The sequence below is a fragment of the Lygodium microphyllum genome, chromosome 29 (assembly GCF_053477565.2).
Source record: "Lygodium microphyllum isolate KBCC chromosome 29, Lygodium_microphyllum_v1.1.10, whole genome shotgun sequence".
NCBI classification, from domain to species: domain Eukaryota; kingdom Viridiplantae; phylum Streptophyta; class Polypodiopsida; order Schizaeales; family Lygodiaceae; genus Lygodium; species Lygodium microphyllum.
This window is the reverse complement of record NC_141163.1, coordinates 15,047,639-15,060,471: the sequence shown is the minus strand read 5'-3', so window position 1 is coordinate 15,060,471 and position 12,833 is coordinate 15,047,639. Positions and strand designations below refer to the sequence as shown.

At 42.1% G+C, this 12,833-nt stretch overlaps 1 protein-coding gene across 1 annotated transcript; it reads left to right on the top strand.

The window, feature by feature from the left end:
• The first annotated feature begins 2,509 nt into the window (after positions 1–2,509).
• LOC148010405 (putative polyamine transporter At1g31830) lies at positions 2,510–4,694 on the top strand. Its single transcript, XM_087671877.1, has one exon. The coding sequence runs from the start codon at positions 2,808–2,810 to the stop codon at positions 4,263–4,265; it is 1,458 nt and encodes a 485-aa protein (XP_087528003.1). The 5' UTR covers positions 2,510–2,807; the 3' UTR covers positions 4,266–4,694.
• The last annotated feature ends 8,139 nt before the right edge of the window (positions 4,695–12,833 follow it).

Below are 12,833 nucleotides of genomic sequence, written 5' to 3'. Positions count from 1 at the left end.
TCACTCTTGGGAGAGGACCATGTAATCAAAGTATGACTCATTGCAAAAAAGCCATACATCAAATTTGGTTCCTTTGCCTAGTGAAAAGTGTGCTTTGCCATATAAGTGGGTGTATAAGTTGAAGAGTATCCATTGACACCCCAAGCCGACTATCCTATGCTTAGTATTGGCTTTGGTTGCACAATTAGATTTGAACCTTTATCATATGGATGTAAGACAATTTTCTTACATGGGGACATACAAAATGAAAATGATAAGCAACAAAGTAAGGGCTTTGAGGAAAAAGGTAGGAAACGCCTAGTGTGCAAGTTGAGAAAAAGCTTTTATTGCCTTAAGCAAGCACCTAGGGAATGGTACTATAAGTTTGATACTTTCATGCATTCACATGGATATACACATAGTGATATGGATCTGTATCTCTACATGAAGAAGGCTCATGATGGTAGCCTTATTATCTTGGTACTTTATGTGGATGATATGTTGATTGCTAGGAGAGCTCATGAGATGAACTAGATGCCTTGAAAAGTTAGCTCAAGAAGAGTTTTGAGATAAAGGATATGGACATGCTTCACATATTCTTGGCATGCACATTACATGTGATTGCTATAATGGAATCCTTTACTTGTCATAAAAGGACTACATGTAGCAGGTCCTTGTGCACTTCCATATCCAAGATGTTAAGCCTATTGGCTATCCTTCACCTTCCCATGTGAAGGTCAATCAAACACATTGTCCCTAGTCAGATGAGCAAAAGGTCAAGACGGCCAAGATCCCTTATGCATCCGTAGTGGGTAGTTTGATGTATGCCATGATAGCCACTCATCCAGACATAGCATTTGCAGTGGGAGTTGTAGCACACTATATGGCTACACTGAGCCAGTGATATTGGAATGCCGTGAAAGGTATCATGAGGTACTTGAAAGACATTGTAGATATGAGCATTTGCTATGGTGGTCATGATACTATAGTTGTGAATTACACTAACTCCGATTATGTAGGACATGCAGATAGTAGGAAGTTGACCTTTGGGTATGTCTTCACTTTTGCTAGAGGTGTTGTTTGTTGTATGTCTAGGGTGTAGAAATGCATGGCCTTATCTACTATTGAGATAGAGTATATTGTAACCACCACTAAGGCTTGCAAGGAGGCCTTATGGTTAGGTTGTCTGGTGATAGACCTTGGTATTGTTGTTACTCCTACATTGCATTCGAATTCTATGAGTGCTATTTAGTTCTGGTCTTCTATGGGAGGTCTAAGTACATTGAGGTGTGTTATCACTTCATCAAGGAGGTGACAGAGGATAAGTATGTTGAATCTGTCAATATCTCAATTGATGAGAATCGTGTAGATCTACTCACCAAAAGTCTCTCAATGGAAGGTTTTGCCTTCCTTAGGAAGATGATAGGAATATGATGAGATGTTGTCTATTTCTCATACTATTCTACTTTATATACATTTGTACTTTGTCACTTTTTCTTGTCCTCTCCTCATTAGAGGTATTCGCCTTTAAGTGGGAGGTTTTTGGGGGTACAGGCACATGTATCTATGCCACTTTGTATTTACTTCACACATCATGACCGCAACGTATATTGCAAGTGGCTAATGCCCATCATTGTCACTTTATTCTTTATTCTTTCAGTGACTATTGGATAAGGGAAGGCCAGTCACACATTGTGACTGTTGAAGTTCCCACATATAACAATCTCTCTCTCTCTCTCTCTCTCCATCTGCCATAGCTCTTGCTTTGCTCTTATTTCCACTTGTATGCTTCCAATCGAGCTCTACCTTTCACATGGATTTCTCCACTTACTCCATATTAAGCTCGTTATGGTTGCAACGGCTAGAAAATCTATCTCCATAGACTCACCATTCTAGCCCTATTCCTACTTGACTATCCTTCATCCTCCTCCTTTACCTCATCCTAGTTCCTCTTACCCCTCCCATTGGTTGCATGGGAGGTGGCCAAGTGTTCCAGCTTGCTACAAATCCGGTTGCCTTTTCTTACAAGCTATTAAATGCCTTTAATGGTATAACCCCATGATGCCATGTTGCTCAAGTGAATGTTGCAAATACATTTATAAGCTATATCCATGCATAATACACGTTATACACAAACATAGACTAGACTTCCAACCTCGATGGTGTATTCATATGTACACACACACCATGCTCGTAAGTTTTAATTTAAAAATTTAATAATAAATAAAATATTTGAGGCTTAGGAAGTTCTATACGGTTGCCACTTGGGATCTATGTGAATTTTGCACTTTGAGCATTTTAGTTAGAGTATGAATAATCACAATGTAGTAGGTAGGTGTATCATCTTGTTGTTTAAGATCTCCTCCTTAAATGTGTCGTAATAAGGGCCATGCGACGCGTAGACTTGCTTCACTTCCTAGAAGGATAGCAACTGAAGTAAGCTTCGTGAGACACCTTTTTTAAAGCCTCCCACTAACTATAAAAAGGTATTGCTTTACTCACAAGACTTTCAAATAGTTTAGTTATTATTTGCGTGTGGCATAACCTTAAGCTCCTTGTGGAGAGGCATTAAGGGCAACTAATGGCAGACGACCATGCAAGGTAGCTCACTGTTATGTCTATGGAGACGAAGGAAGAAGGAGACAGAGGCCCGTAGCAGGCATAACCAGGTCACGGATTTCTCTCTTTTTGTGAATCAGGTATTAGCTGCCTTCCTTTTCTAGTATAGATCTCGACAGCTAGAATCAATCTTCAAGCTGAGGGGGTTCCGTCGAAGGGGCACCATACCCTGTGCAGGAGGAGCAGGAGCAGGAGCAGGGCTGGTGGAGATGGGGGAATCGGTTCCTCCTGTCGGAGGGATCGACGAGGAGGAGGGGCTCCCCGCCTCTCCGCCAAGCCGCAAGGCTTCCTTCTCTCATCATCAGGCCCCCAAGCTCTCCCTCCTACCTCTGGTTTTCCTCATCTTCTATGAGGTATCCGGCGGCCCCTTCGGAATCGAGGATTCAGTACAGGCCGGTGGCCCCCTCCTGGCCCTCATAGGGTTCTTCATCTTCCCCCTCATATGGAGCGTCCCCGAGGCCCTCATCACTGCTGAATTGGGCACCATGTTCCCTGAAAATGGCGGCTATGTCGTCTGGATCAGCGAGGCTTTTGGTCCGTTCTGGGGTTTCCAGCAGGGCTGGTGGAAATGGCTCAGTGGTGTTATTGACAATGCCCTCTACCCTGTCCTCTTCCTTGACTACCTCAAATTTGTCATACCCGCCGTCAGTGGGGGGCTTGTGCGCTTCATTGCTGTCCTCGCTATCACGGCTGCCCTCACCTACCTCAACTACAGAGGGCTCACCATAGTCGGTTGGGGCACTGTTTTCTTGGGTACCTTCTCCCTACTCCCATTCCTAGTGATGGCAGTACTGTCTCTGCCTCACTTGAAGCCGGCACAGTGGCTAGAGGTTGATCTTGCGAGCGTTGATTGGAACACGTACCTCAATACTCTTTTTTGGAATTTAAACTACTGGGATTCTGTCAGTACACTCGTCGGTGAGGTTGATAGACCAGAGAGAACACTCCCAAAGGCAATGTCCTTGGCAGTTGTGCTGGTGTGTGGTAGCTACATCATTCCTTTGTTGGCAGGTACCGGTTTTTCTGCAGTAGTAAGAAGCAAATGGAATGCTGGCTATTTTGCAGACATTGCTGCAGCCATTGGTGGGATGTGGCTGAGGTGGTGGATGGAGGCATCTGCAGCACTCTCAAACATGGGCATGTTTGAGGCAGAGATGAGCAGTGACTCTTTTCAGCTCCTTGGAATGGCAGAACTTGGGATGTTACCAAGTTTTTTCGCAAAACGTTCTGGTTATGGGACTCCTACATTAGGCATTCTTGCCTCTGCGACAGGAGTACTATTTCTTTCATGGATGAGCTTCCAGGAAATTATTGCCGCAGAAAACTATTTGTATTGTTTTGGCATGTTTGCTGAGTTTGCTGCTTTCATATGGCTGAGAATTCACAAGCCTGACAGGTCTCGTCCTTTCAAAGTGCGTGGTGGTAGAGTGGGTGTCACCCTGCTTTGTCTACCACCTACTGCCTTACTTATACTGGTCATGATCTTTGCAACATGGAAGGTCGTCATTGTTTCCTTTGGGGCAGCATTCATCGGGTTTGCTCTTTATCCATGTATAGAGTTTGCGAAGAAGGAACGCTGGATTGCATTCATTGAAGATCCAGAGTTGAACAACTATGCAAGTGATGTTGAAGCAAAGAAGGGGTTTTTGAATGGGGAAATTGGATAAACTGGTTGCTGCTTGTACAGATTAACACCATAAATAAAGAGCTTTTTCTCTTTTTTTTGTGTGCCTGCAATTGGGGGAGAATGAAGGGAGATAGGGAAGAACTGATAATTTCTGTATCCTAGCAAATGCACTTTGCAAGTGGTAGTCTAAGAAAATTTCTCCCTTTCGTTTTGTTTCAACATCTTTGGACCCACGCTGGCACACAACTTCCACCCTTGATCCTTAGGCAAGAGCCATAAAATATTGAGGTTAGAATCCTCGCTTGGTTGGCTCATGAGAAATGCAACCTATGGAACTGTTGAACCCAGAACTTCTAGTCTTTAGCCTCAATCTAGGCTACCAAGTGCACTTGCCAGGTAGTATTTTAGAAATATAGAGATGTTGGTAAAGCTTGGATGAGAATTGTGTAGCTACTTGTTGGTATCAGCTATGGAAATGATTTTCAAAAGCTTACAAAAATTTGAGTTGATATTTTGACAGGCCTTTATTTTAGGGATGTTCTATTATTATGTGCAGCCTACCATAGGTCTAGTTATTGGAAGATGATGTGTATAAGCAAGCTTGTGTGCCATGTGTGTGAGAAATGAAGATGGGAATATGGTAGTGGCACATAATGCATTTGCATGCACATGTTTACAGATATGCACTTGACATTTTAGGATTTTGGTTAAAACAGGTTGACCATGTGACTCAAATCTCCTATGGGCTTCATTTAGCTTTACTCCATCCCAACTAGTTATCTTTTATCTAACTTGCACCTCAAGATCTTATTTGCTACATCCAGTACATGTTGGATGCACATAGAACATTGAAGCTCACATGTGGTTGCCTTTTCTTGCAACTCCCCAGTTATGGTAAGTACTACTGCTCTAAAAGTACTACCTTCGTATATACGCTGACCACTCGTGTGTGTAGCAAACAATGCTTGCGTTAGTGCATAGTTCAACATTGGAAACCCTAAATAGCTATCCAAACTTGTATATAAAGTTCAAAAGATGACAAGGAAATATTAAGATCGTGTGTATGCAAATTTGTGGAGCTCCTTTTCTCTTGCTTCTGTCTCTTCTCCTCCTATAGCTTGAGCTTGCATGGGAGTAATGGTGTTCCCTTGTGCACTCTTTAATCCTTCTTGCACTTGCTCTCTTGATGATGTTGTTTGTCTCCACCTGTCCCATTGCCTCCTTGGCATATGAGCATGTGTATATGTCGGTCCTAGGGTGCATTATATCCATCCATCCATCCATCTCACCCACCCACCTAACCCCATGCCCCCTCGCAACCCCCCCCCCCCCCCCCCCCCCCCCCCCCCCCCCCTTTCCAAAGCCCCAGTCCATCCAACTCCCTTGTGACATGGCACACTCTTTCCCTCCCAACTCCTTAAAGAGGAGAGTGCACAATGAAAGTGCAAGACAGAAACGCAAGTAGTAGCATTGAGAGTAACAGAGAGTGAATGCGGAAATAGGTGTATCAAATTGTGACAGTACACAAAGAAAAAAGCATGTATTTATATGTTAAGGTACAATAAGGGTATGTTCGCACCCATGTAGCTTTGTACATGGAGACAAAGAGACTTTACACCCAATAACCTTCCACTTAAAGGCATAAAGGGATACCTTTAAGCTAACCAACTTCCACTAATCATATGCAATGCTCATGTTGAGCCTTTGCAAGACTCTTAGCGAGAATATTTGCAAGGTCATCTTGGGTTTTGATCTTAGTCAATGTGACATGACCATCATCTGAGACCTATCAAATGAAGTGGCACCGAACATCCATGTGTTTGGCAGACATGCCACACTTTGGCTATCACATCCAAGCATTGGAGTACATGAAGATAGACCAAAATCCTTGACCAAACAACCAAGCCAAATAGTGTCTTTAGAAGCTTTTATGATTGAAATATATTTAGCCTCTGTAGTACTTAGTCCCACAATTTTTTGCAACCTTAAACACCAAGAGATATCCCCACGAGCCAAAGTAAAGAGATACCCATTGGTAGATTTCTCAGTGTCAAGGTCTCCTGCCACGTTCGAATCATAGAATCCTTGCAACTCTATTGTACCCTTTCCATATAGCATATACACTTCTCTTGTATACCTTTTTAAGTATTTGAAGATACATTTCATTGCTTCTCAATGTGGCTTACTAGGGTTAGACATGAATCTACTAATAACTCCCATTGCATGAGCAATGTCAAGGCAAGTTGCAACCATAACATACATCAAAGATCCACAAGCTGATGGATAAGGTATGCCAGCATAGCACTAGTAGCTGCATCATCCTTTGGGTAATCAACTTTGCTAAGCTTTGTATGTGGTGGTAAAGGCACACCAAGAGGCTTAGCATTAGCCATATTAAGCCTATCAAGTACTTTGCTAATGTACTTGTCTTGTGAGAGAAACAAGCGTTGTCCTCTTATCTCTTTTAATGCGCATGTCCAAAATGTGTTCAGTTGTCCCTAAATCTTTCATTGAGAATGTCAAACTCAGCTACCTTTTAAGAGCATTCAAAATACTCTTATGTTTTCCTAAAATCAACATGCCATCCATATATAAGACCAGCACAATAAGACTCCAATCATCAGCCTTTTTAGTATATAAATAGTGATCTACACGATTGAATTTAAATCTATGGTGATTGAGCATGAATGTGTCAAACTTTCTGTACCACTGTCTAGGGGCTTGTTTAAACCCATACGAGCTACGTTTTAGCTTACAAATCAAATGCTCTTTCCCTAGATTAGCAAAATCTTATGGTTGTTTCATGTACATCTCTTTATCTAGGTCACCATACTCTAAATCCATGGATGCAATGAGAGCAAACAAAATACGAAGCGCAGGCATCTTCACCATTGGTAAAAAGACCTCTTAGAAGTCTATGCCTTCCTTCTATGTATAGCCCTTAGCAACCAACCATGCCTTATACATGGGCTTCCCATCAATACATTTTACTTCGTAAACCCATTTATTAGGGATAGCTTTCCTATCCTTGGGCAAAGTTACAAGCTCCCATGTATTATTTGTATACAGAGACTTCATCTCTTCTTGCATAGCAAGCTCCCATTTTCTCTTGTTTTCACATGACAGTGCCTCTCTAAATGTCAAAGGCTCACCCTCATCAATTAACAAAATGCAATCCAAAGATGGGCAAAACCTTTGTGGCTGTCTTTTGGTATGTATAAACCTTACCTAATGATTTGTATTGTCAAGTAATGAGCCTACATCCTCAAGTATGTGCACACCATCACCATGTGGTTGATTTTCAGCATTTCCTTGCTTCTATAACCTATTTTTAGCATATTTTTCTTATTGTCCTATTCCATCCTATGCATCTATTTGTTGTCCAGTATCTTCTAGGTATAGCACAATGGGTTATTGCTCATTTTTGGCATTAATGGCTATTGAATGGCTGGTTGTTCATGTTGAGATTTGACATTCTTTTTGTCAAGGTCACCCTATGTAGGATGTTTAAAAAACTTTGCCTTGTTAAATACTATTTCTCGGGTGTGTACTATCTTCCTGCCGCCCTAAGGAAGCCAAACTCTATAACCCATCTCTCCCTCATCTCCATATCCCACGAAGATGCCCTTGATGGATTTCATGTGTAGTTTGGTCCTCTGATCTATAGGTACATGCACAAAGGCACCACAACCAAAGGCACACAAATGGTCATATGAAGCGAGTTTGCCAAACCAAATCTCTTCAAGAATGCCATTTTTCAATACATGATTTGGAGAGAAATTGCATACATGAACTGTAGTTTTAAGAGCCTCTCCCTAGAATTGTTGCATGAAATTTGTTGTGGGACAGCATGCATTTGACTCTCTCACAAAGTGTACGATTATATCTTTCATCCATGCCATTTGACGTAAGATTATAAGGGGTAGCTCCCTCTTATTCCATGCATCTCACAAATTTTTTTGAACTGATTAGAAACAAACTCCGCCCCATTATCCATTCTTATAACTGTTAACTTAAGCCCTTTCTATGTGGTAACAAAAGCATGAAACCTTTTAAAAGCAGTCAACACTTTCTTTTTACTTTTTAAAACCTCTTAAAAGCATCCAACACTTCCTTTTTGCTCTTTAACACATATAACCATGACTTTCTACTGAAATCATCAATAAAAGTGAAAGTATCATGCACCCCCATATGAATTAGCATGCACAGTGCACACATTATAGTGTACTAAATCAAGAGAATTGGACATCTTAATGACACTAGAGTAATAAGGAGACTTCACATGTTTTCCATATATGCAATCATTACAAAATTCGAGACCAAAGCCTTTTACATCAAATCTCCCTAAAGATGAGAGAATTTGAAGGCCTTTTTGGCTTATCTGGCCAAGCCTTTTGTGCCAAAGTTCCATCTGTGAGAATGAACTTTAGCCATCCAAGAAATTTATAATGCAAATAATACAAAGTCTCCCTTTTGCTACCTTTAACAATCAGCATAGAGCCCTTGTGGACCTTCTAAGATCCACCACCAAAGATAATAAGATACCATCTTGCATCAAGCTGCCTAACTAACAACAGAATTTTCTTTATGCCAAGTACATATCTAACATCATGTAAAATCATCTCTTGGCCATTTTAAAGGACCAAATGAATGGTACCTACACCTCTATCTCACATGGATAGTTGTTGCCCAAGTAAATCTTGCATAGGTAACCTTCAATGTATTAAAAAAATGACTCCAAAGAGGGAATAACATGAAAAGAAGCACCTTTGTCCACTATCCATGATTGGGACAACCCATCGTGAGATGAAATTAAGGCATTAATTACCTCCTTTTTGGCTATGTGCATATCACCTACTACTGCCATAATATATGCAACATTACATGAGGCTGCAACAAGTATCTCTCCATTGTCATGGACCTCTTCAATGACCACACTAGATGCAACATTTTCCTTTGCAACTTCTTTTGAGGAAGAGTTGTCATCATCTTTCTTATCATCCTTCTTTTTCTTTCATTGTTGTTTCTTTCTTTCTTGCTCTTTCTTGTAATATTGGCAATTGGGCTTTTTATGCCCATGAAAAGCCCCAATTTTTTTCGAATCCAATGTGCACAATGTTTGCAATTTTCAGGTCAAATGTCACTGTTATGCACGAACAACATCAAATTTGGGAAAAAACTAAATTTCGGTCACAAATCTGACACAAATATCTGATCTATGCTTATACGTGTGAACCCTTATCAATGAGAGCAAAAGATTTGCTTGCAGAAAATTATTACAAATTTGTTGAATCCACCCAAAAATGTGACGAAAACAATTGTTCACATGTTGTTTGATCTTCCTATGCCGAATCTGCCATCGTGTGACCTATGCTACCTATGCCTAACTTGTAGCGTGACCTACACACTAACCTATCACTATCTATGCTACCTACGCCTTACTTGCCTAATCTGTTGCTTGCACAGAATGGGTGTCACCTGACCTATCAACTACTTGGGAAGTTGTCCCCTACACTCGCACTGACCTAGGGATTGTCAACTAACAAGGCTGTGTGTTTACATGACCAATAGAGGTGACGACATAATGTTTCTTCGCATGGACAACATGCATGGACTTCGGGAAGTGTACACACCTTAGCCGCAGCTTAGATACCAATTTGGAGGGGAGAGTGCACAATGAAAGTGTGAGATAGAAGTGCAAGCAACAACATTGAGAGTAAAAGAGAGTGAACACAGAGATATGTGTACCAGATTGTGATGGTATACACAGAATAAAGAATATATTTATATGTTAGGGTATAATAAGGGTGTGTTCACACCTGTGTAACTTTATACACGGAGATGAAGGGACTTTACACCCAACACTCCCCTACAACATGGCATGCCCCTTCCTCACATCCCTCCTCCCCCCAAAAAAACCTCACTGCACCCAACTCCCCCACAACTTGTCACACCCCAACTCTCCTATGACATCACATGCCAACCCTCCATCTTTAAAAACACCAATGCCATAGCAAAAAAGGGACCAAGTGGGTCCATAAAGATTTAGTAAGGGCACAAGGCTACTATGAAGGCAAAAACTAGGTGTCATTACCTAAATCATCATATCCCAAACCCACAAGGCCACAATTGCTTAAGACCTAAACATTATGAACTGGTTGGTACGTTGTTAACCCTCAAATGAAAAAAGGTGGAAAATCCAAAAAATCTGAAGCAGAAGACAAGGCCAAGGAAAAAGCGAAATGGAAGGTGAAGGCACGCCAGGAAGAATCTGGAAACACAAGAAGTGCAGAAAAGTCCTAAATCAAGGAGAAAGGTGCACAAGAGAAGCGCAAGTTAATACTCGTGTAAAAGAGCAGAAGGCGCACCAGGATTTATTTTAAAGAGCGTCGGGCCCTTACTCGTGCAAATTGTAAAGGTAGATGAGCAATATGAAGGAAGCTAGGAAGATATGAGGACAATGGGAAAAAGGCCCTAGGCCACGGCCGGCCATGTAAAAAAGGGGATAAGGGGATGACTGCCCAAAAGGGATTTAGGGTTTTGTATATAAAGTTGAAAAGTGAATGAGAAGCTCATTCTTGTGTGTGGCCAAAAGTGGCTCTCCTCTTTTTCTCCTTCTTCTTGTTCTTGCTTGCTTGAGCTTGTGCTTGAGAGAGGGAGTGTGAGAGTGCAAGGGAGTGAGTGTATGAGGGTGAGGGACCGGTGTGGAGAAGCTCTCCTTCTTCTCCTCTCTTCTTCTCTTCTCTTCTCTTCTCTTCTCTTGCTCGTGGCAATGGAGCTTGGAGTGTGGATCTTGAGGATGGAGCTCGCTTGTGGCTTACACTTGGATCGTGGAGCTATCGGAGTGCTCGGGAGAGGAGGTAACTCGAACGGGTATGGAAGTAAGCTCACTATACCCATAGAGATGGATAGCGCATCGGCTATGTGAGAGGTAGCCATCAGTGCTCGGCTTGGAACACTTGAAGCAATAAGTGGTCCATGGGTCTTGGCGATTGAGCGAGAGCTCCCACATATGTATCACACCTATGAAGCAATACTTGTTCTGGTAGCACCAAATCTTGAAACCTATCAGCATTTAGTAACATTGGCTCCTCTTAATTTAGGGTGCTTTGTTGCTACCATCAAGATCATCAAGATAAAGGGGAAGTAGAACCCAGGAGGAAGAAGCTTGGCAGTGAGAGCTATGGCGGATGGAGAGCAAGAGCAAGAGAGAGAGAGAAACTCAAAGTGGGAAATCCAACAACCACAATGTGTGGCCAGGCCTTCCTTTATTCAAACTGTCACTAAAAGAATAAAGAATAAGTGACTATGACGGGTGCTCGCCACCTGTAGTGTGCACTGGCAGGTATTGTAAGTGTAGTAAAGTGTAGTAATACATGGGTGGCTAGGCAGAGGCGCCTTTACCCCCAACAACCTCCCACTTAAAGGTGAATCTACCCCAGTGAGAGAGAAAAGACAGTACAACATGTACAACAGGATGAGGAAAAAAACGTCATCTCATCCAATGCCCATCAATCTCCTGAGGAAGGCAAAGTGCTTTGTAGTGAGGCTCTTCATGAGCAAGTCTACAGGATTCTGCTCAGTCGGAATCTTGACAAGGTCAATAGACATGCCCTCAACGACCTCGCGAATGAAGTGATACCTCACCTCAATATGTTTCGTCTTCGCATGGAAGACCGGATTCTTGGCCAACTGAATGGCACTCATAGAATCCGAATGGCATAGCCTCTGTCATATTAAGGCCTGCAATCAAACGGCCTAACCAGATAGCTTCCTTGCAAGCCTCTATGGCTGCAATATACTTGGCCTCTGTGTAGTAGAAAGAGTCGTACACTTCTGCGCCATGGACATCCAAGAGATAACCCCTCCAACATAAGTGAACACATAGCTAGAAGTGGACTTCCTACTATCTGCATGTCCTGCATAATCTGAGTCAGTGTACCCCACGACTCCAATATCCTAGTTGCCATAGCAAATACACATATTTGCTGTGCCCTTTAGGTACCTCATGATACCCTTCACGGCATCCCAATGTTTTTTGCCAAGTGTAGCCATATAACGTGACACAACCCCAACTGCAAAAGCAATATCTGGACGGGTGGCTATCATGGCATACATAAGACTACCCACGGCTGATGCATAGGGAATCTTGGCCATCTCGACCCTCTACTCATCTATTTGTGGACAATCGGCCTGTGAAACCTTCACATGAGAAGGTAATGGACAGCCAGTAGCCTTAACATCCTACATACTAAAGCACTCAAGGACTTTATGAATGTACTCCTCTGTGTGACAGATAGAGTAGTCCATGAGATCTGTCGTGCGTAATTCGCATACCAAGTATATGAGAGGCATGTCCTAGATCTTTCATCTCAAAGCTCCTCTTGAGCTGAGCCTTAAGAGCATCTAGCTCCTCATGAGTTGTCCTTGATAAAAGCATGTCATCCACATAGAGTATCAAAATTAGTAAAGAACCATCACGGGCTTTCTTCGTGTACAAGCACGGATTCATAGCACTATGTCTATAGCCCTATGACTACATGAATGCATCAAACTTATGGTACCATTTCCTAGGTGCCTGCTTCAAGCCATATAGACTCTTCTTTAG

What these genes read in the sequence shown, in the direction of transcription:
- LOC148010405 (XM_087671877.1), top strand. Translation starts at nt 2,808, where the DNA reads ATGGGGGAATCGGTTCCTCCTGTCGGAGGGATCGACGAGGAGGAGGGG.